Genomic DNA, 25,562 nt, shown 5'->3' with positions numbered 1-25,562 from the left:
TTACAATGGGGCCATTTTTTTTAGTTTACACAACAAAAGGAAGCTTGATTTCAATCTTTGAATTAAATTGAAAAAAGTAGCACAAATAAATACATGAAATAAAGAGAAAAGTTTAGGTCTAATAGTATTCAGAAATGCTAGAAATGGAAAAAATAACACGGAATAGTCTTTTAGTCCTGTATAATTTGAACACATAGGCTATTAATCCTGATTCCTTACAATTAATGCTATCTTTTGTTGTTTTATATACAATAATGACAGACACATTTTAGGCTACTCTCACTTTAAGAGCTAGCGCACGGATCCACGTTCACATGTTGCGTGTAAACACAGTCCGCGCCACTTTCTCCTCTTTTAAAAAGTTGCTAAGCAACAAAAAAGTTGCTCTTTTCTCCCTGTTGCTAAGCAATCATGAGCCACGTTCTCCATGAAGACGAAGACGTTTCAGCAAAGGATGAACGCGCAAAAGACGTAACGTGAACGGCCCATACTGTTTTCATTATAGTGTCACATGCATTTCTTTTAGTATTATTTTTTTAAGACATAAGCGATTGTGTTTGAGAGGATACTCCCCAAGACTGGAATTTAGACAATGTTGTGTGCTTTTGACCGTTAAAGCGCTATAATTCAAGAAAAATAACTCCGTTTTGTTACTCACGAGCTGTTTGTTATGCGGGTTAAAATCGCTTGAATGTTTAAATAGGTAAGACTTAAAAAGACGCACAAATTATAAACAATAGTGACGATGCAATGGCCCGATTGTGCAAGTGACATTTCCCTCAAATGTCCCGACTCCTGAAACGCGCGAGTCTAGAGTCGCCGCCTGCAGCCGCGCGATTGGCTCGCCTTGTGTAACCTATTTGAAGAGACAGAGAAGACGCGGCATTGGCAGAATCACTCACGCTGTTTGTGAAATTGCATCTCGCAGAAAGTTTTAAAATGACTGATTTGATCTTATAATCTGTTAAATTTACTAATAGGCCTACATGCTAGATTGACTGAATGTTTGCGGGAATTTCCCGCATTATAAACGCAAACCTGCGGGAGTGATTAAAATGATGCGCAATACCCGCAATCCCGCACCGAAGTTCGAGCCCTGCTCAATAACTGTTTTCAGCATTTTGACGGTGGCTGTGTAGAAATCAGTATCTCTGCTATCACGGCTAGTTGTGCTAGCGCTATCATCTTAGCATTAGCAGTGTTTGCTTTTTTAAAAAGCTGGAGATTGTCGGTAGCGATTGAGCTTCTCTTGCTTTGTCCTTTTTCTGCTTTCTTTTCATTGATCCACTTGGTTGTGGTTTTAAACTCATTTTTGTTGTTTTTCGGGTAGCGTTTTCTACGCGTGACTTTATATTACGCAATGACTCTCAACACACATTTTTATTTTGATTCATTTACCAGTTAATACTTTGCAACTGCAAAAAAATAATAATATTATTTCACAATATTCAACACAATTTTACTGAAAAAAATAAAAATTAAATAATAATAATAACTTAGCGCTTATCCTTGCCTGGTCTGTGGTACTAAATGTAAGTGGCCAGTTGAGTTTTTATGAGACTTTGTAAACCGTTTATGGATATAATGTGTATGTGCGTATGATTGAATATTTAATATGTTCCTTCTCTTCTCAGAACAGTTGCTGGTGTTGTTGTTTCTCGATCGGATGCAGTTTCTGAGAATAATTCACTCACTTATCATTTCTGACAGCCGTGTCTCTCATGTGTTTTCCCAGAATGCACCAGCAGAGAAACGCTCCTTTATAACATCTCAGCTACAGATTTTCCGGCTCTGTTTCCAGTAGCTTTGGCTTTTTCCTTCAGCATAATGCCACGGTCCATGTGACTCACCGCTGACCGGATCAGAATTAACTTTTACACAAGTTACATTTCTGTTCTTCTGTTCCGTCAGGAATCCTGATAAGTATGAGCAAATATGAAATAAAATATGGGCTTCCTTTAGTGTTATCTGACGTCAGTGTCAGTGTGAGATCAGGGTCTGATGGTGTTTGTGATCCTGATTCAGCTGTGTGTGTGTGTGTGTGTGTGTGTGGTTTTAAGCTGTAATTGCATCATTAGTAATCATATAACTATTGTGTTGTGGCGTTTCCTCGTGTGCAGTTGCAGTCGTTTCTCTCTATCCGGTAGAAAAGGAAACATCAGATAATCTGAGATTGATCTTCTGAGGAAACTGCAGGTTTATTTACGGTTTCTTTTAGACTATAATGAAACCGCTTTACGTCAGTTATGTTTAATGTAGGGCTGGGCGATATGGCCAAAAAAAATTATCACGATAATTATTTTATAGACGATATTGATATTTATCATGATAAATGTCAAATCTTTATTTCTTTCAAGTTTAAGGCAGATTTTTGCTCCTAAGTGAAAGTTGTAGAAACCAGAGCGTTAATTTTAAACTTCTCTTTATTGTAAGAACATATGTGACCCTGCCTGTGAAAACACAGCTAAAGTAATGTTTTTGTGATTCACTGTTTTCTACATAAAATCATCCTACATAATATAAAGAACATTCTGTGAAAATATAACCTTGATATCTTTAATATTGAGTTTAAGATTTGCTGAATTTTGGGCTCAGAAAATCATGTTTTTGAGAAATTCCAATTTTAAAAAAAGCTTATTTTTAAAACTGCAACACATTTGATCCATAATTATCCTCCATATGTGCCATATACCACATTATTATGGGGGCAGTCATGGCCTAATGGTAACAGAGTTGGACTGGTGACCCAAAGGTTGCTGGTTCGATTCCAGTACCGGCAGGAATATGACTGAGGTGTCCATGTGCAAGGCACCTAACCCCCAATCGCTCCCCGGGCGCCACTGCCCGCTGCTCCGGGTGTGTGTATCCACGTTTGCAGTGTGTGTGTGTGTTCACTACTCACTACTCTGCTCCTAATGTGTGTGCACTTACTTGAATGGGTTAAATGCAGAGGCCATCACGTGTCACTTTCACTTCACTTTCGCTTTTTAGTGATATATGACACATTTATGTGAAAATTCTCAAAGTTTTGTAAAACAGGCGTATTTATTATGAAGCGCATGTCCAAAAAGCTAAAAGCATAAAAACAGAATAGTAGTACCAGAAGAGCTTGATTGTAGCGACTATTACCATGTCAATTCAGTTGAATGATTTGTGTAACTTTATTAGTAAAATGAAATATCAGTGAAAATATAATATCAGACTAATGGCTTGGGGTTCAATCACCAAAACTGGCTCATCTTCATCATCATGTTGGTCACTGCCTGAAAAAACAAGGAGAATTGTTTCAAATCAAAGTAAGAGACCTAAATGGAGACCGAAACATGCAGACGGAGGGGGGTTATCCATTTTAAATCCACATTTAAAATGGATAATGAAGCGTTTTATATGAAAATATCAGACTGGATCTGATTAATTGAGGGGAGGGCATAGGGACAAGAAACAGGTAAGTTGGATATGGCCATGGTTTCAATTCAGAGTGTAATCAAACAAATAAACATCATGTTATAAACGTAATTAATTTAAACTGACTCAATCCCTATCAACAAATGTAATAAAGATTTAAATCCACTATTTTTGCGTCACAGGATAAATTCTGTGTTAGCTGAACACTGACAGTATGTTAACGTTACATATTCAGCATAAAAAAAAGAATGACAAAAACTTACCGTCAAATTCCTCGTCAGTTTTGTCAAAGAATGTGTCCTGTTCATCATCAGCATCATCCTCCAGAAAATAATCCACTATAAAACCGGTTAAATCATAATTTGGGGCAATTCCACCGAGATATCTATAATATCTAACAAGCTGTTAGCAATCAGCTATTTTACGTTCCTGCTCATGCTTCGGTGCTGCCGTGTCAGATGTCAAAACAACGCAGTAATTCACCATCCAGCAAACGAATTATATTATTGACACTTAGCAGGCCTAAAACGTCCTTAAAATAACATTAATATTATTGGCAGAATACTGAGCTACAAAACAAATAAGCTGTTCTTAAATGTTTGGCGATGACGCGAAACAATCTCCTCAGACATCTGAACCAGGCTTAAGTTACATTTTATTTTCATTGTTTTGACCTGATTGCCGCTCGTGCGGATTGATATGAAGGTCTGTTCACTCTTTCTAGTAGAAAAGAAGTTCCTGAACTGAATGATATGAGAATCAGCAGGTGTTACGCCGCAAAAAATAAACCCAGAGACGATTGAAATGTTTAGGAAGCCCACGTCCGGTATTTTTTTTTTTCCGCAAAAGTATAATGTAGTGTCAATCAAGGTTATTATAGTTTTGCTTTTTTAAATTAGTTTTTATTTTAATATCGTTTTCAAATTTGCTTTAAATTTCAGTTTAGTTTTAGTTAGTTTTATTAATGGTTTTGTTAGTTTTAGTTTAGTTTTTATTTTGCAAACACATTTCTATTTAGTTTTTATTTTATTTAGTTTCAGTTTTAGTTTTAGTAATTATAGTTTAGCAGAGCAAACAGAACACTTCCAGTGTAGACCAAAGCGAGACGCTTAATGTCAGCAAAGTTTAATGTTTGCCCAGATTACAGTTAACTCTTGAGAAGACATCTTAATAATACAAAGAAAATTATGGTTTGAGATTGAACAAAGCACCAAATAAATGGAACTTAATAGTATACAAGAAAAAAATATGACAAATTCAGACAAACTAATTCATATTAAAGATGAAATCTTGTTAAACGTGCCTAGTTTACTTTTTTTCAGCTGTAAATGTGGCAGAGTGACCACTGATACATAGAAAGAAGGAAAAACCCAGCTCAATTCATCTGACTACAGCCAACACAACCTGCTGTGAAGCCCGTGTGATTAAATAATGAAGTATCTATGCAGTGTGTGAGTGTGTATATGTTTTTCTATCCTGGTGGGGACTTAAACCTGAATCCACACAGACTCATGGGGACTCGTGTCACTGTGGAGACCCACATTGAGGTACACAAGGCTATAAATCATACAAAATTAGTTTTTTTGTAAACGTAAAAATGCAGAAAGTTGTGTGATGGGTAGGTTTATAGGGGTCAGGTTAGTGTAAGAAGACAGAATAGTTTGTGCAGTATAAAAACCATTACGTCTATGAAGAGTCCCCACAACGATAGTGCACCAGTGTGTGTGTGTGTGTGTGTGTGTGTCCTGGTATTCCATACATTGCGGGGACATGTCTCCACGTGGATATTATTAGCAGTAAATGTTTTATAAAAACAAAGATAATAACAGCACCTTTCAGCCTGTCAACCTCCATGCAAACATGACATCTCAAACATAGTAGCCTAGAACATTAAAGGTTGTTTGTGCTTGACGAACTTGTTTCGCTGTCGCACCCGCGTCTCGCAAATGAAACGGCATTCTAAAAATGCTGCGCTCAAGTTAAAAGAAGTCCAACTTGCCTCTTATTACCTCGTGTTATTTCCCATTCCACTGCAACAGATGCATCCTTTATGAACAGCGCTTAGCATTAGCCATGTGTTCTACGTTACGGTCCTTCATTGCAGGACAGCGGGTAATCGCCTCAGAAACTCCGCCACAGGTCAGATTTTCCACCAAAGTAAAGAGCTTAATAACGAAAACTATTATTTATTTTTGCTAATTATTATTTTATTTCAGTTAGTTTTTCAGTAACTGTTGTTAGTTCGTTTAGTTTTAGTTTTTCATTTATTATGAATTTTTAATTTTATTTCAGTTTACGAAAATGTTTTTTGACCAATAGTTTTAGTCTTAGTTTCAGTTTTCGTTTACGAAAATAACCTTGGTGTCAATAAAATCATTAATTTTAGTATTTATCATGTTATAAATGAAGATTTGAGTATTGCATCTCAAAACCCTTTGTATAATCTATCATTTACAGCAATAAACACACATGACCTATTTTTGTCATTTTTATGGCTATGACTACTTTGACGCTCTTTTACTCATAATTAGATTCTGCGACTTTAGCCGGGGGTTCACAGGCGGGGTCACATATCATGACAAACACTTGCCAAACACGTGAACATTTCACAAATCTGAGGATGAACATTCAAACATTTGTCATTTTTCCTTAAAATAAATATCTGAATAGAAAAATATATTTCTTAGTTTCTGCATGTGCTAATGGGGGATATTGGTTAAGTCCTGAGGGGGCAGCAGGGGGCAGCAGGGAACATTATTCGAACAACTTCCTGAAATCAATCATGTCTCATAATACATAAATCAGTGTTTCGACCGTCAATAAAACAACTGGAGAACAATAACGCCACATTTACCTCAGAAAAGCCTTTCAGTGTCCATAAACTCGATAGTTAACTAGAAGAATAACTCTAGATAAATGTATATACTAAATTACATATTCATTATTTTTTCCTGTACTTTTAACCTGTTCTTCATATTTAATGTCATGAAAATCAAGTTATTACGTTCACTTGTTAAATAATATTACCGGTAAATATGTCAACATTGAACTGGAGTCAGAAACATAATTATATCATTGTTATAATATAAAAACTGCTTTATGTGCAATTTAAGCGTTTGTATGCAACTCAATTTTTAAGCGTTTATTATTTTAAAAATTATATACGTAAATAAATATCAATTAAATGTAATCGTTTGAACTCAGTTGTTGATTTTAACCTGTAACATTGAAGTAATGTACCGACTGACAGGGTTCCCTGAATATTATACAGGTTTTAGAAAGATTTCGAAAAAAACATTTTATCTTAAGAAAATATATATTCAAATGAATCGGCATTGAATCAAATTGAGTCTGGAATCAAACAAAACGTAATATGTTGAAATGGAACAGCTTGAAATTAAATCTTTTAGACCTAATATTAAAACATCTAGTTTGCATATGTTGAGTATCATATTTGAGACATCTGAGGCCTGTACCATGATGGTAGTTGAACAAACTCAGGGTTACAGGATTAGTTTAGAGTTGATAAAACCAAACCAATCCAACCAGGCTTTGTTGGTACCATGATGCTGATCATCAACTTTCTCTGTCAACTCAGGCTTTGATCCTGACTTTAGGAGTTTAGGTGTGACATCAGTAGCGAACAGCCAATCACACGTTGAGAAAGAGTGAAACTGAGATTAATTTCTTGCGAGAGAAGGAGCGAAATTCACTTATTAAATAAAAGTATTAAAATAGTAAGAATTTAAACAAATTTACACAGCAAGAAGAAAACAGCTGTCTATGAAAGAGGACAACTAAAAGAAAAAGTCCCGCTACTGTATATCAGTGCAAGTAAAAGTTGTGAAGTTATTTTATACAGCTGATAAAGTATAGAGAGAATTGAACATTTAAGCTCACATGTAGTCATTTTATAGCTTCATCTATTGGTGCTAAAGCGTATTTATATTATCTTTATATATTTATTCATTTAAACTGCGTAATAATAATTGATGAACTAAAATTGTACATGTGTGATTGATAAAGGGTATAATAATTACATAAATAATATCTAAATCATACAAATTTATTATTCTAAATAAGCATCACTAAAAACCAGACGATTTTGTCTTTAAAAATAATTTGCTATGTAGTGACCTTTAATTTGGAGTAGAAACAGGTGGAGTGACTTTATCGCATCAGACATGTGTCACTTTGCTCACAGCTGATTGGTCCAAGTTCAGTTTGCAACCTCTGACCTGGAACATCACCTGACCCGGACCAGGTTAGCCGTGGAGCGTAAGTTACTATGGCGATGAACACTTCTAAAAGCCAAACCACTTTCATGGTCCCTAAAACCCAGGGTTGACGCAAACTAAACTGAAACATAGCTGGCTAGCCACCTAAACCGGCTTCATGGTATAGGCCCCTGGGCTCATATAGTCTGATTAGTGAGAATATGGAGGAAAAACTGCTCAGTTTTATTCAGAAACTCAAACGGAGCAAAAATATGCTGATATTCATATGGGCAAAAAGATGAAATTCTGATGCTTGTAATTTAAATCAATCAGATCTTTATAACAGTATAGCTGATACTTACATAAAATGCATATACATATCAATATCTGCCAATAATCTTAGTAAGATGATATTTAAAAGCTTCGTTTTATGATCTGTAGTTTTAAAATGCAATATGAAAATGCCTTCCTCAAAAGCCTGATGATCATATTTGATACTCATGATTCTTATAATAAATGATGTCTAGATAATAAAGTAAACCTGCTTCAGTCCAGCTGAAATATTACTAACAATATCAAAGTTATTCTTGAGTTTACTTGATAAAATCAGATCAGATTTGACACAGAAAGACTCGTGAAGCTCGAGCTGAAGGAGGACTTTATAATTATACTAAAAGACTTTTAATTTATAAAACAGTCTTAACGATCAATCAGAGACAGAACGACTGGAGGAGATTGAGTGCAAATATCATGTTGATCATTAGAGGCTTTATAAGTGTGTAAATGTGGGTCTTCATACGTGAAGCTCGTGTGTGTGTGTGTGTGTGTGTGTGGTTCTGTCATCGTTCTGTCAGTTGTGTGAAACGAGCAGCACTACAGTCACTGAGGGATGTTTTTATTAAAGGTGCAGTGTGTAAGTTTAGCAGCATCTAGTGGTGAGGTTGTGAATCACACCCAACAGAAGTTACGGTGGCCGACAGGAAGTGATGTCATCGCCTGAGACAGCAGAGAGTAGCCCGTTCAGTAATCAGGTTTCTTTACAAAGATAAATGAAGAAATTAGCTTTACTTAATTATTCAGTAAAGTGATGTTATTGCGAATATTATTGTTACTTGTTCATCATTGTGTCCGTGTAAAGAAGCTGCTAAAGTCAGCGAATAAAACACTAAGAACAACATCGTGACGAAACGCGTTTGTCCGTTCAGGGCCACCGTAGAAACATGTCGATGTAAGCGGACCCGCGGTGTCTGTAGACACAAACGGTTCATTCTAAGCTAATAAAAAGAGAACGCTTCATTAAGCAAGGTCTTCATACACCACTGAACACATAGTTGTGTATATGATATTACACACTGCACCTTTAAAGTAAACCTAGTAAAACCGGCTCACGGCGAGCTCCTGTTTGCTTGTGAATGTTTCAGTGACTCCAGAGAGTTCATTTCTTGGACTTCGTTTGTCGAAGGTTCGGCTGTGTTTGCGGAGATGCTGAAGGTCCTGTGTTTGTGAACGAATGCATGTGAGGTGTTTTATTGCAAAGATCAGACATCCTGAAGATATGCTGAACCTCTGTGTGTGGCTGATGTGGAGTCGTTGTCAAATCCATTTTCAAAGACGCTTTTTGCATTTGCATAATTTGCAACATTTTTGTGGACCGATTATAGATTACAGATTATAGATTACAGGTTACATATTATAGATTATAGATTACAGGTTATAGATTACAGGTTATAGATTACATATTACATATTATAGATTATAGATTACAGATTATAGATTACAGATTATAGATTACAGGTTAGAGATTACATATTACATATTATAGATTATAGATTACAGATTATAGATTACAGGTTATAGATTACATATTACATATTATTAGTGCTGTGCGTTAAACGCGTTATTAACGGCGTTAACGCAAACACATTTTAACGGCGTCAATTTTTTTATCGCGAGATTAACGCTCTTTTTGGTCTAGCAAACTTTGTATTTTTTTCACATGCTGTTGCAACAACTAGTAACGTTAGAAAAACTACAACATCACACCGGATAGCTAGACCGGAAACAAAACAACAGGCACGCCGCACGTACTTGTTTGGGCTTGCGCGCCGGCCAAAGAGTAGTAGGCTAACGTTCTCTATGCTAACGTTACGTTTTGAGTGGATGGCGCGAGCGCGAGACGCCGATCTAGAGACGTGCACTCTCAACGCAATAGAGTGCGGCGCGGGACTAGATTTGATGGCCGAGTGCGAGGGCGGGCTCGAGTGGTAATGCACATCACTCTGTGTGCGGATACGGGAGAATAAAACGATTCGTGGGACTCCCGCAAACTAGAAATATCTATGAATAAAACATAAAAACTAATACATTTTTATTCATATGTTGCAGAAAAGCAACAAGAACAACTAAAACAAAATAGAAACGATTTACAGGCCAGAGTTTCTTTTTATAACATGTTTGCAGCGTTGAGGGATGTAGCCAATCACAGACATATGTGTTGATTTCTTGAACGCAATGGCCAATCAGAAGCATTTAAAATAGACTCCCCTCACCGCTCAAAACAGACTTTTTGTTCAGTGCTGAATTCTGTATGCTGGCAAATCCTCAAATTATAACAAACAAACTGTATATATTATGAAAGATGCATTGTGCAGTCAGGTTCATTGATAATAACAGAGATGTGTGAGATTGCGATGAACTGATGTCAGCTTTTTAGGAATTATTAAGGGAGCGCACTTTGCGCGCATTCAGTAATGCCAAACCATGCACTCAGTAGCCTGCTTGCTTTTATGTTATAACAGTGGTTTGTGTGTTAATGCTTTAATAACAAATAATTTATAAGGAGCATTTATGCTGATGTGTATGGTGGCGACACGTAGGCGAAAGTATTTGGAGGTAGCCTACAAAAAAAGAGTGTATTTGCGGGCGGGAGCGGGACAAAAATGTTGCGGGCGGGAGAAAGTAACATAGAAAGTAGTTGAGAACGTCAGTTATAACGACCCACGTATTAAAAAAATGGACGGGTTTAAATCGGGCTCGGGCTCATAATTACAGTTTATGTGTCGGCCGGGCTCGGACACAATGCGCACGGGCTCGGGTCGGGCTTGATTTTTTGGGCCCGATCTAAGCTCTACAATGGATGACTTCAGACAGAAGCACATGGATACCACAGCTAAGAACAAACTTACTGCTGATCCACTTTTCCATGTTGATAAGAGCATTAAAATTAGAAAAAATAATGCGACAAATAGAAATCAAGGGACATTTAGAATAGATAAAAATGTGCGATTAATCGCGAGTTAACTATGGCATTAATGCGATTAATCGCGATTAAATATTTTAATCGTTTGACAGCACTACATATTATAGATAATAGATTACAGGTTATAGATTTCAGATTATAGATTACAGATTACATATTACATATTATAGATTACAGATTATAGATTACAGGTTACAGATTACAGATTATATATTATAGATTACAGATTATAGATTACAGATTATAGATTACAGGTTAGAGATTACATATTACATATTATAGATTATAGATTACATTACATATTATAGATTATAGATTATAGATTACATATTACATATTATATATTATAGATTTCAGATTATAGATTACAGATTATAGATTACAGGTTAGAGATTACATATTACATATTATAGATTATAGATTATAGATTATAGATTACATATTACATATTATAGATTATAGATTACATATTACATATTATATATTATAGATTTCAGATTATAGATTACAGATTATAGATTACATATTACATATTATAGATTATAGATTTCAGATTATAGATTACATATTACATATTATAGATTATAGATTACATATTACATATTATAGATTATAGATTATAGATTATAGATTACATATTACATATTATAGATTATAGATTACATATTACATATTATATATTATAGATTTCAGATTATAGATTACAGATTATAGATTACATATTACATATTATAGATTATAGATTTCAGATTATAGATTACATATTATATATTATAGATTTCAGATTATAGATTACATATTATATATTATAGATTACAGATTATAGATTATAGATTACATATTATATATTATAGATTACAGATTATAGATTACAGGTTATAGATTATAGATTATAGATTACAGATTATAGATTACAGGTTACAGGGTCTACTATATTTTTTATGAGATGTTCGTAAACCTGTTTCCACAGAAATATTTCACACACATAAACGCTTGAAAGTTTGAAAGTGAAGATATTAAGTATTGTCATTTTACTACTGTAGTGTAAAGTAAATAATCATAAAACATAACCATGTAAAAATGCAGTACAATTTAAAGAGTATCTACGTAATCAAAGTATTGTTTTATCAGCTGAAACGATCTGAGATTCCTCTGAAGGGGGTTATTTAATAATAAATTATTATTATTATTATTATTATTATTATTATTATTAGTAGTAGTAGTAGTAGTAGAAGAAAAAAACATAGTAATAAATAAAATGCGACTTATTATTATAATTTTTTTACATTCAGAAATAATGTAAAAGTAATATTAAAAATGTAATAATTACACACTAATTTATAGTGTGTAAACACTAAATATAGTTATTTATATATTAAAACCAAAACATTAACATTTACAAATATGTAAACACTATAAATATAGTTATGTTTAGAGTTATAGTTACTATATATTTTTATTTAATATTAAATATTAATTTAGTTCCCTTTACTCCACAACACATCCTTTTAAATTTAACGTTATAAATAAACAAGTATAAAATTAACAAATTACTAGTCGCATTCGTCATAAACAGCAATTTCCTTTTGTAAATATGATATTTTTTTCCAAGTACAATGCTTAGAAAAATGCATACGTTTTTTTTAGTGACTATAGTCACATTTCGTAACTTGAGACGTGATTTGACTCCAGCTTAACGACTGAACTCTAAGACCTTGATGTCCTGGTTTTTACCAGAGTATATGTAAAAGTACCATGGTGTTCTGTCTGTGAGGATCATGCGTGTGTTTTTCCACGTGTTGCTGGTGTTTCTCTCTGGTAAAGTCTGACTTGTAGGTTACGACTGTAATAATGACCACGGTAAACGGCGAGTGATTATAGAGGTGTTGACAGTAAAAGGGCAAGTGGAAATTAAAGAGCAGAACGGATTATTTTTCCGGATCTGGAAGATCGCTCCTGCTATCCGCTGTTGTTCTGCTGTGTGTAGCGCTTTGCTTCATTGTCCTTTTACAGGCATTCCCAGAATACATCCCTGAAATACATCTGGCTAAATGTGAATCCCTGAGGGAGTGTAAACTAGGCCGGATCTGGTGGAGATCCGCACGGGCTCCTCACGGACACACGCTGGTGTTTATATCAGGCCTCCCTCTCTAATTAACTGCTAATTAACTTTTGATAAGCTGAGGGATGCTGTATTTAGGTTGAGCTCAGTCCTACTTTAGCTGGGTTGACTGGTTGCCACTCTGAGGTCTTGTCCACACTAATACGCTTTCGTATGAAAACGCATCTTTTTCTCTCAGTTCGACACCGAGACTGTGTTTTTATTAATGAAAACGAAGCTTTTTGAAAACGCTCTCATAAGTGGATATATTCGGAAACGCTGTTTTCTCGTTGTAGTTCGGACTGTGAAAACTGAGGTATTTAAAAACGATGATGTAAGTTTAGTCATGTGACGCATATTGAACCAATAGATATTCACGTTTATAGCTGTGTTGTGCCTGTTATATTCATTTTCACACTGTTGCTTAAATATGTTTCTTCACACACTCTTCACACACACACAGTCCTGCACAGATGACAGAATACACTCGCATCTGCTGTCCTGCAGTGAAACATGAGAACAGTTTTAGTGTTTTACACCAAACATATAATAGTGAGTGAGAGAGACCTGGACGATCAGTGAACGATGAGATATTCTGATGAATAAAATGATCCTGTCAGAAGAATTGCTCAATAACTTTATTTATTTTTGCTTCTGTATCGTCTCAGTGAGCTTTTGAGAGGTTTTACGCATGCGCTGTAAAGGTGAATTTAGCGTTTTCAGGCATTTTCCAAAAGTTTCTCATCCACACTGATACATCAGAAAGCGTCTGAAAACGCTTGTGGACGGAGAGCGTTTTTAAACGAAAATGCTGTTTTCAAATGTATGCGGTTTAATGTAGACGTAGCCTCTGATTCACTGGAGGACGCGGCTCAGATCTCCTCTCTGGACCTGATGTGATGTCACTATGATGCAAAATCCACTTTTATATGGTTTAACATTGAACACATTGAACATAAATGTGTTTTGGCAGTGTGTGTACACATTTTTTATACTCTCATAAACATCATAAAGCCCCGCCCCTTTCTTCGGGTTTGTATTTCCACAGCGTTAAGGTAAGATATTATAGATTTATGAAATGAGCCGCTTGTTTAAAAAACTTCCTAGTCTACTTTGTAAGGCCGTCTAACTCGATCCAATGGCGGTATTCGAATTAGCGGTGAAGGTCTTTGCGTGTTACTGTCTTTTCTCGCGGCAAAGTATTTTTGGTTAAATGCAATACATTTTCTCATTTGTATTTTCTCGTTATTTCATCTGACTCCATAAATGAAAAAGGTTTTAATGATATCTGTGCATCATTAAATGTGAGCGAATGTTTTACTATTCTTTTAAACTCTTGAATGAAAATAATGTCAATTAGAATAATCAAATATCACAATTTAATATGTCAGGTAAATGTATCATTACAATTCCATAATCAAGTCAAGGATAATCAATGCAAAACATCAAATGCAGTAGAACAAAGAGGAAAAAGTTTACCCGACAAGAAATGCGTGAGGCTGAGAGTCTCGCAACTCTCAGCCTCACGGGCCGATCTCAGATCTAGAAAAGCCCCGAGCTCTCGCTGCGTTTCATTATATACCCAGACCTCATTTCGAATCTAAACATCATTCACAGTGGAAATTTACCTGTAAGTCACCATTTGCTAGCAGTGGAAAATTAGCATTCAGTCAAATGGTGGAAGGTGTTAACTCAAAGACACACCCTCCATTGTGGAAGATATTTCTAAACTTCCTTAGAACTTTATTACCTTTTGGGTTTACTTCTTTGGTAATGAGACATTTGTACCAGTCGTACCGAGACATTTCAAAATAATACCAAATATGTATAAAACTCGATGATAATCATTCACATTAAACCATTTAGATTCTTGTGTGAGTTTGGGAGATCTCCACCAGGATGAAGAATGGGGGAGAGAAATGTAGATTAGGATGAGGGAGGTGAGACCTTCATCTCAATAGTGCATGAGGGGAAGTTCAAATGTTCATTTCCTTTGTTTTCTCAGAGAGTGGCCCTCTCTTAAAGTCCTTCAAGTTTTTCCAGTCTTACAACTTCAAACTTTACAATGCTCATGATTACTTTTATTTACTCTGGAATATGTAAATGCACTTCACCAGCCCTCTCCGACAGCGATGCCATAGAACAGTGTTACTCATTGCGCGGCTCGCCAAGCTTTCATTTGTGGCTCGCATGGCGGTAAATAATACAGTGATATGATCAAGCAGTCACTACAGATATTTCATAAAAACATTTAAAAAGAAGCAGGACTATAACATAACCCATTAAAAACTCAGTGTCAGCTCTATTTTCAAATAATTTTGATCGGATTGAAAGGGGTGGTTTATCGAGAGAACATGTTCACTTGATCGATTGAAAACCGAAACTGAAAGGACGCCGTCCGTCGCGCTGAACGCGCTGTTCTTCTGATGAATAAAGTGTCGTATAAACGAGTGTCATGTCGTTCTATAATTCTCCTCTCACTCAGCATCTGTGAAGTGAAGCGGGACAACGGCTCACCAGTCCTTGTTTCAGATTCTCATCCACAGACGACTGATTTTGGGCATTTTTACTGCGTGATCAATACAAACAGCACGGCATAACGGTTCATCATAGTCTCCAAATTATGACCAGAATTTGATATTAAGTCTGCTGTTTAAAACAAATAAAGAAGCAATGTAGGAAAATGGTTATTATACGACAACAGCGGGAAACTTTGTATATTTGTGCAGTGTGCGAATGTCAAAAAACCTATTCCCAATTTGAATCTTTTGTCTTATAAACGTGCACATCACCCCGATCATGCATCATATCACGATGTTAAGCATTCATGTAAACTACAATACATTCAGATTAATCAATCACAATGAATTCAGACCGATTGAAACAAAAGTTGTGCATGTAAACATATCCAGTCCCTGCGGAGTTGCCAGTTATGACGGTATTTCCAGCTCTTAACGCCGCATGTGCTCTTGGATGATTAGATACATGAGGGGCTAATGTAGAAAAAAATAACTTAATGTCATTCTGGGATGAATCTATTCTGGAAATCCTGCTTTTTTTGTCATTAAGGGAAATCATCTTGTCTCAGTTACAAATTTGACTGGTAAATCATTAAAAAAAATAATTTATTGCATTGCATATTGAATGTTCAGGGGTGACATATTAATAAACAGACATGGTATTTATGAGTGGATGTAACTTTTTATACTTTCCTGTAAAAATGGCTCTCCTACTGACTTTGTCCTATCAGTGCGGCTCTCATGAAAAAAATAGTGAAGACCACTGCCATAGAACTATACAGAGCTACCGCAAAAGCAGAAGTGTGTGTGTATATATATATATATATATATATATAATATATATATATAATATATATATATATATCAGGGTTTCCGTTGTCCGGTAATTACCGGACATTGGCCGGTAAAAAAATGAAATGTCCGACAAAATTAAATCTCTCTGGTCAAATTGTCTGATTAAAATTGCCTTATAGGCTAATCCCGCCGCCCTAACATCTGAATTTGAGAATAAGCCTAAAATGTATAAAGCAAAAATACACCGATCGTTGGCTATGTTATAAATATAAATGAGCAGGCTCTACCGTTTGAAAGTTATGAAACAACATCCATGCTGCATTTCAAATAAAGCGCACGCCTAAAGCGGCTGTAATATAGACCTAACGATTGAGTGAGACGTTTAAAATATGGCCAGGCCCAGCAGACTAGCCTTAAAAGCTTTTTTCCAGAGGCCAGACGATCGTGAATCAGGAACATCTCATTATAGCCAGTGGTTCTAATTAGGGCTGGTCCGAATACCATTTTTTGAGCTTCGAAGCTTCGGTAGTAATGAACATCGAATATTCGAAGCTTCGGCGAGAGGGGGCTGAACATATTCTTTTCACTAATAAAGGCAGGAATCTCTGTGTTGGTCTGTCTTTTTGCATTTTGATTATTTCGAGAACCGTTCATCCAACCGACTTCACAAGGGAGTGCAGTGTTGCATTTGGTGCAATATAGATGGACACGCGAGACGCGACACATTCAGAATTAATAAACTTTTAGTCAGCTACAGAACAGCGCGAGCGGGAAGCAGCGCACCTCACGCGGGCAGGGTTTATATGCTCCGAGAACGGACACTCCACTATGATATAAAACGCACACACACAGGTCTGTTAAATTAAGCAATACTTTTAAGGTAGTCTAATATTTTTCTGACTAACAAATTACTGACACAGTAAAGGGTAGATTTAAATAAAGAAAAACGAAATTTAAATAAAGAAAAAAATAAATTTAAATAAGGAAAAACGAAATTTAAATAAAGAAAAAAATTAATTTAAATAAAGAAAAACGAAACTTAAATAAAGAAAAACGAAACTTAAATAAAGAAAAACGAAATTTAAATAAAGAAAAATGAAACTTAAATAAAGAAAAAACGAAATTTAAATAAAGAAAAATGAAACTTAAATAAAGAAAAAACAACATTTAAATAAAGAAAAACGAAATTAAGTTAAATTAAAAACGAGATTAATTTAGATTGATAATAACGGGTAAAAGGCTAATACATTTTGTTTCTATTATTCTATTTTCCACAATGTCAAAGCAACGCAGCTTAACCCAAAACACAAGCTCAGGCATGCACTTCGGTCCATACAAACTCCGCTGTTCTGCGCTCTAGCCAGAGAACACTCCCGTTGCAGTTAGGCGTCGGTTCTATTTCTAGCATGCACGCATTTTCCGCGTGGCTCGAGCCGCGCCTGAGACGCGTGTTTCACACAGGCAGTGTGCAAACTCCAACCTGTTAACATGGGAGCTGAAATAAAAACGTACATGCCACACAGCTGAGACGCTCACGCCATGCAGCCATTGCGTCGCCGGCCTTATTCAAGCGCGAGTGAGAACCGTTTCGCGGGGATCCCAGGTGTGCAAAAAAAACAACAAAAAAACGAATATTCGAATGTCAAATTTTCAAATCGAATACCAACCCACCGAACGAATATTCGAATATTCGAATATTCTGGTCCAGCCCTAGTTCTAATCCGCGCACTTTTACGGTTTTGTTTTTTCTCTCTCATCAAAACTGAATAGCCGAAGCCTATGTTCACCAGTGGTTACAGTCTATATCAAGCAGGGACACGTTTGTGTGCATTTTATTTTGTGATTTCACCGGAATGAATAGAGAGTCTCCGCAACAGCGATAGATTGAAACGCGCGTCCGAGTGAAGATTGCGCAACCCGCGCAGCGCGTCGTCCATGCAACTGATAGCAGCGGACACGAGCGCTCAGCTTGATTTCAAAAACAACAGATTTTAGCGCTAGATCTCTTATTTAATAGCGAACTAAAGGAATGATCTGCTAGTTAACTGGAGATGTTTTATTTATTTGTATTAGGTACATCCGTGCCTCAATGTTTCAAATAGTGAATGTGTGTGAAACCATAGTAAAAAACAATTGGCGTTGATTGTGGCCAATCAGACGTTCATGTTTTTTTCCGTCTATTTGAAAGTTAAGCTAATAATAACATGTTGCATTCTATACGGTCTGATTATGTAATTTTTTAAGTTACATAGACTGCCTCCAGTTTTCCTAAACTTGACTAATTAAGAGGTGATATTTGACCGGCATATCATCAAAATGTCCGTAAAACGAAACCTCTGCTGGTCACTTTGACCGGAACCATTTTTTTCTAGCTGAAACTCTGAGACTTTGTAGAAGCGGCTGGAAAAGACGAGGGTGTCGTAACACGAGCATTGCGCTGGCATCTCTTTCTATTGTTAGTGCGCTTGTTGTGCGTCTACATTTAAAACCATTAACTTCAGCACAAAAGATGCAACACGTAAATGTCCCCTAACTTTTAAAAAACATGTGAATGAGGAAAAACGTGGGGTCCGTCTAGTGCGTTTACATTGAAAATGATGGAAAAGCAGTGCAGTGGAATGAAAGAATGCAGTGGTTTTGTTGTTGCCGGAGATTCCGAGGCGCTGCCCCCTTCTGGAAATAGGGGCGGGGAGCAGCAGCTCATTTGCATTTAAAGATACACGCATGAAAACTGTGTTTTTGCTTCCACACAAAAAGCGGCATTTAATAATAAATCTTCTGAAGGGTATTTTGAACTGAAACTTCATGACACATTTTAGGAACACTTGTATTACATTTTGTAAAAAGGGGCATAATAGGTCCCCTTTCATTTTTTCTTTTTTTCTCAAAATATGACAAAATTAATCTCATATGGCCATGACTTTATTTTAGTAATCTTAGTTTTTATTTTATTATTGTAATTTTTACTTTTTTCCTCAAAATATTGAGTTTGAGTTAATCTCATATTGCAACAACTTATTGCAACAATCTTAGTTTAACTTTATTATTCTAATACTATGACTTTATTCTCTTAATTTTGACTTTGCCTTTATTTTCGTAATCTTTATTTTCGTAATCTTTTTTTTGTTTTTTGTTTTTTTTGTTGTAATTTAGATTTTTTTCTTTTTAAAATATTCCCAAAAGCATCGTTAGCCAACTATGGTCACCAGATCTGAATTGTGCTGGAAAAAGCAGAAGTTTGTGAAACACAATCAAATCGCTTCAAATCAGGAATGAATCATTCAGGAGTGAGTCAACAGCTCACTGATTCAAATGATCCAGTCAGAGCGAGTCTTCAGTTAATGATTCACTGAATCCATAAGTGTGACTCAAAAAGAGCCGAGAACGGGAGTTCTTTGGAGTAAGTGTTATCCAAATGATATAAAACTGGCATGTTTGCATAGCGTTCTTCTTAAAATGTTTGCACATTTTGCCCTGTGATGTCTGTTTTAATATTGTATTTTTATATTTGTCTATTTACAATAGCGTCATTATTCAGATCAATTTAGTTCAGTGTTGATTCAGTGCAAGTTCAGTTCTTAAAAATGTAATGTTCTCTGTAGGGTCAGATAAGGGTTATGGGATAGAATTTAATGTTTGGACAGTATAAAAGTAATTATATCTTTGGAGAGTCCTCATACAACACAAAAACTCAATGTATGTGTGTGTGTGTGTGTGTGTGTGTGTAACTACCGACCATATTTAGAGTCCAGTGTATTCCCTGTCTGTCTCTCTAATGTTAAGGTTCAGTGCGTGTGTCCTTATATAGTCTTATGCTGTGAGTGTGAGAGAGTGTGTGTGAAAGAGTGAGTGTGTGAGAGAGTGAGTGTGTGAGAGAGTGAGTGTGTGAGAGAGTGAGTGTGTGAGAGAGAGAGAGTGTGTGAGAGAGTGTGTGAGAGAGAGTGTGTGAGAGAGAGTGTGAGAGAGAGAGTGTGAGAGAGAGTGTGTGAGAGAGAGTGTGTGAGAGAGAGTGTGAGAGAGAGAGTGTGTGAGAGAGAGAGTGTGTGAGAGAGAGAGTGTGTGAGAGAGAGAGTGTGTGAGAGAGAGAGTGTGTGAGAGAGAGAGTGTGTGAGAGAGTGAGTGTGAGAGAGTGAGTGTGAGAGAGTGAGTGTGAGAGAGTGAGTGAGTGTGAGAGAGTGAGTGTGAGAGAGTGAGTGTGAGAGAGTGAGTGTGAGAGAGTGAGTGTGAGAGAGAGTGAGTGTGTGAGAGAGAGAGAGAGTGTGTGAGAGAGAGAGAGTGTGAGAGAGAGAGAGTGTGAGAGAGAGAGAGTGTGTGAGAGAGAGAGTGTGTGTGAGAGAGAGAGTGTGTGAGAGAGAGAGAGTGTGTGAGAGAGAGTGTGTGAGAGAGAGTGTGTGAGAGAGAGTGTGTGAGAGAGAGTGTGTGAGAGAGAGTGTGTGAGAGAGAGTGTGTGAGAGAGTGTGTGTGAGAGAGTGTGTGTGAGAGAGAGTGTGAGAGAGAGTGTGAGAGAGAGTGTGTGAGAGAGTGAGTGTGAGAGAGAGTGTGTGAGGGTGAGAGTGCGCGAGGGTGGAGTGCGCGAGGGTGAGAGTGCGCGAGGGTGAGAGTGCGCGAGGGTGAGAGTGCGCGAGGGTGAGAGTGCGCGAGGGTGAGAGTGCGCGAGGGTGAGAGTGCGCGAGGGTGAGAGTGCGCGAGGGTGAGAGTGCGCGAGGGTGAGAGTGCGCGAGGGTGAGAGTGCGCGAGGGTGAGAGTGCGCGAGGGTGAGAGTGCGCGAGGGTGAGAGTGCGCGAGGGTGAGAGTGCGCGAGGGTGAGAGTGCGCGAGGGTGAGAGTGAGTGAGTGGATGAGTGAGTGTGTGAGAGAGCGAGAGAGTGCGCGCGAGAGAGTGCGCGCGAGAGAGTGCGCGCGAGAGTGTGTGGAGCTCAAACCCCACATTCACTCACTGATGCTCTTAAACACACCTGTATTTCTCTCACTAGAGACTGATGGTTTATAATGGTTATTGTAGTGAAGCTTGCTTCATTCACTCATGTGCAGTATGTTAGTTATTGGTTTCGAGATAATATTATATTTTTATAATAGTTTTATAAACGCGGCCCTCAACACTCATGATACATCACTGAGCGTCTGACTGAATCTGTGTTTCTCTTTCAGCCGGAGAACCTGCAGAAGCTGTGGCTGCGGGAGTTTTGCCAGGTAAGAAACTCTTGATCTTGATCCAAGTATTATTTATATATATATATATATATATATATATATATATATATATATATATATATATATATATATATATATATATATATATATATATAAAACATAGAAGAATATTTGGAGTTCATTATGCAAGACGTTAGTTGTGTTGTTAATAGGGTTGGGTACTGAAACCGGTACTGATATTAGGGGTGAAACGGATCTCAGTTGATCGTGATCCGGACGGTTCGGCGCGCGTGTGATTCACGGATAAACTGCTAAATTTGGACATTATAGTGAAAGTTTATTATTTGGATGTGTTTTGTCTTGCCAATTTACACATTCAAACTATTTTAAACGCAGAAGAAGAGGCGAAAATCGGGATTCGCGCATTATTTGAAGAGAGAGAGAGAGACAAAACTTAATCAAAACTAAAAAAAATTTGTCTAAATGTTGGTACATAATGTGTTTTTTTGTATTTATTAATTATATATATATATATACATATGTGTGTGTGTGTGTATATTAGGGGTGTAACGATATATCGTGGTATGATGTATCGCGATGCATAAATGTTACGATATGTGTCCGATCAGGATTTTTGCAGCCGATACCAATAGCCGATTTCTTGTCATGGTGATCGGCCGATACCGATACCGATGCTTAATATACTTAATATAAGACAAAGATAAAAACAAACAAAATGGAGCAGTCTGATGCAGCCCACAAGGTTAAATTAAACATTGTCCAATAGTAAACTCTGGAGGACAACATAAACATTTAATCACCTAAAATAGAGAAGTCTTATGTAACTTAAACCTTGTCCAATACAAGTCTGAGCAGGACAAAAATTTAATAAATAAATAATTTAAACTCCTAAAAGAGCAAATTGGAGTAGTTTGATGCTACTCGTTAGAAGGGATGGGCATTTTCAAGCAAAAATAATATTCGAAGATGGCTGGGTATTATTCGAAAATCTCCCCCCTCCCCCATATGCACACACACATGCATGTATAGGCCACACACGAGAACAGCGGCGTGGTCTGACATTTAAATATACCTTAAAAAAGTAAGTATACATTTCATATTTGTTTTATATGATATAATGTTCATTTTTTAAATTTCATCTATGTTGATAAAATGAAAAAGGAACCGCATGAGATAAGGTAAGATAGGATCATAAGATGCCCGATATATCAGGAGACATTTGGAGTGGGTCAGACATGATTTCGACCACTCAATAAAGTTTTGTTTTGTAGAAAGCCATTCTTTAAAGTGATTGAGATGAACTGATATAGTGGGCTTTACGGATCACTTGACGGAGAGCGAAACTCTGAAGCGCTCAGTCAGTGTTCGGCGAGAACATCTATCTGTGTGTACCAGTTCCAGATTGTAGAGGTAGTAATGGTGTGTTCACACCGACCGCGAATAGAACGTCAAATACGCGTCTATGTCGGCTAGTTAAGGCCCGTACACAATTCATTCCCTGACATTAGATGGCGCTTAATGTAAAACAGAAATTCCCCAGAAATAACATGTACATGAAAGACAATTAAACTCACCATCAAGGCCCATTTGGTCTGCAATACCACTCCATAACAGTTCTCTTTTATCAATATTTTTGTAGTCGCTGTCGCGTTTGTCATACAGCTCCTTATGTTCCGACACAACGAGACCAGCAGCTCTACATTTATCTCGGCTTGCATCTTCCTCGTCGTCTTCCCGGCAGTGTACGCTACTTGGCGTATATCTTCCTCGCCGTAACGTATGTGTGCTCAGCAAGACCGTTTTGTGTTTGAGCGCCCCCAAGTTGTGCTTTACTGTAACTTCATAAGCTCCAGACACATGAGCAAAAGCGGCAATCTCATTGGTCGGATAGTTTTTGACGCAGCGCGTCAAACCAAAAAAACGAACCCGAGGCGTTTTTTAAAAAATGACGCTTTTACGCATGGCGTTTTTCACATCGGTGTGCACACTCACATTGGCGCCATTTGTTTAATCATGAGGCGTTAAACGTCGGCGAATATCCCGTGCGAAATGTGAACAGGACGCTTGAACATTCGCTCGAATTAAAATTTTTCAACTTGCGAAGAAGACATTAGCGTCGCCCAGGGCGCATCATGCGTGACGCCCGGCGAGAATGATGCTTCTATTCGCGTCTTTGCATTGACTTTGTGTGTAATCTACTCGCGCAAATAATTAAATTCGCGTTCGGTGTGAACACACCATTACTTGTTTAGTGATAAACTTCACCTCAGCTTCACGTCCGCCTTCCGCATGGGCGTGAGCTGCGAATGGGTCCCGTCATCAACTAGGCTTTATCGTTATTATCGCGGGAAGACTAATTCTTATCGTTAGGAAAAATTTTACCGGTATATCGCAAACGATAATGTATCGCCCATCCCTAGCACACACCTAATATTCCTATTGTTGTATGTGTCATTAATGTTAATAAAACAACAAAATATTCAATAAAATACATTTTAAACAATGTGTGAACTTTATCAGGCTAATAGTTTTTGATGTAGTATCGAAGAACTTTAAGTGAGCTTTAGCTAAATAATACATGAAAAGCAAAGTTACATCCCCTCCATATATATATATATATGTGTGTGTGTGTGTGTGTGTATGTATAATAAAAACTCATTTACTAATCCAACCCTCAGCTTTGATCTGCTGTAATTCCAGGGCTGGTTTTACCTGTAAGAAAACACTCATTTACCTACTCATACTATTGAGTATTGATTGTATTGTTTTTAGTTGCATTGATTGCAGACACTTTAACATGCGTGTGTTGCGGCTTCTGTTCATGTTCAGATTGAAGCTCTGTTATGATAGTGACAGTAATAGGCTGTTGGGAGTGTGTCATGTGATCGTGTGTGTGTGTGTGTGTGTGTGTGTTTGGGGAAGGCCTGTAAACTCCTGGCACGCTTGAGCTCCAGTGACGTCATGGAAAGCTGCTTTATTCTATTCTCTCTGTCTCTTGTGTTGGTTTGCTCACATCACATCAGCTGATAGTTGTGTAGTTTAGTGATGAGAAACCCTGAGACACATTAGCTACAATTTTTAATACGTAATTTTTAGGGATGCACCGATCTGCATTTTTTCACTTCCGATCCCGATACCTGAATTTGGATATCGGCCGATACCGATACTATTCCGATACCAGAGCTGTGTTTGCTTTAATATTATTATTATTATCATTATTGTTGATATTATATGATGCTGCAATAAACTCCTCTCAACAGGCAAGTATGATATGTACGCATGTATGCATGTATGTCCCAAAAGGCAACTTGAGGTAAGTATAAGGTTAGAAAAGGAAGTCAGAAAAACAGGATTAACAGGAAAAATCCCATTCTGAAAATAAATATGCAACTGTAAGTGTTTCAAATTGATTGTCACGTCAATATTTATTACATTTAGGGATGTAACGATACCATATTTTCTGAACTGAACCGATCCGATCCTATACCAAACTTTCTGAGTATCGACCAATACGGATCTGATACAAGCGCAGTTTTTTTTAAATCAAGTAGAATTTCTAGAACTTTTTCTAATCACTCTTTTGTGTGTTAAACACAATCTACTTAATACAGACAACTTCATTATAAAGAAAAACAAAAAATAAAAAAAAATGATCATAACCTATGACAAAAATTATATTATAAACTAGATTAGAAATCTAGAAATTTAGTTTAGAAAAATCACAAGTGCACAATAATTGTATAAAATCTGAACATATAGTGGAAAAAAAACATTATTTAGTGGGAAACAAATAAGAGACAATAAGTGTAGGCACCGGCACTAAATCTGGTAAAACGTTACACATTGCTGTTTGTATTGTTGTAAAATACATTCATGAAAAACAAGATAACAAAAATCAAAAAGATCAATTATTTATATAGTCTAGCTACTATAAAATTAAGACATTTTTTTAAATGTATAGCACAGCTGTTTATTGAGGCAACAACATATGATAGATGGGGCATTTAATAATCTTTCATTGCGCAAAAGTATTATGATATGATTATGAAAGGCTGCATTACAGTGCGACACACAGCGCTGATGCGCATCGCGAGC

At 36.7% G+C, this 25,562-nt stretch overlaps 1 protein-coding gene across 1 annotated transcript in view; it reads left to right on the top strand.

The window, feature by feature from the left end:
• The window catches only part of LOC143749361 (inositol polyphosphate-5-phosphatase A-like), a 124,924-nt gene that overhangs the window by 27,445 nt on the left and 71,917 nt on the right, over positions 1 to 25,562 (top strand). The window contains exon 2 of the mRNA XM_077241888.1: positions 21,444 to 21,485. Within this exon, the coding sequence (XP_077098003.1) occupies positions 21,444 to 21,485 (42 nt within the window). The remainder of the gene's footprint in view (positions 1 to 21,443; positions 21,486 to 25,562) is intronic.

This window comes from Siphateles boraxobius, unplaced genomic scaffold (assembly GCF_051911475.1).
Source record: "Siphateles boraxobius isolate OS27281-9 unplaced genomic scaffold, OSU_SipBor_1 242, whole genome shotgun sequence".
Taxonomy (NCBI): domain Eukaryota; kingdom Metazoa; phylum Chordata; class Actinopteri; order Cypriniformes; family Leuciscidae; genus Siphateles; species Siphateles boraxobius.
Note: the sequence above shows the minus strand (reverse complement) of the source record. Positions and strands in the feature narration are given on the sequence as shown.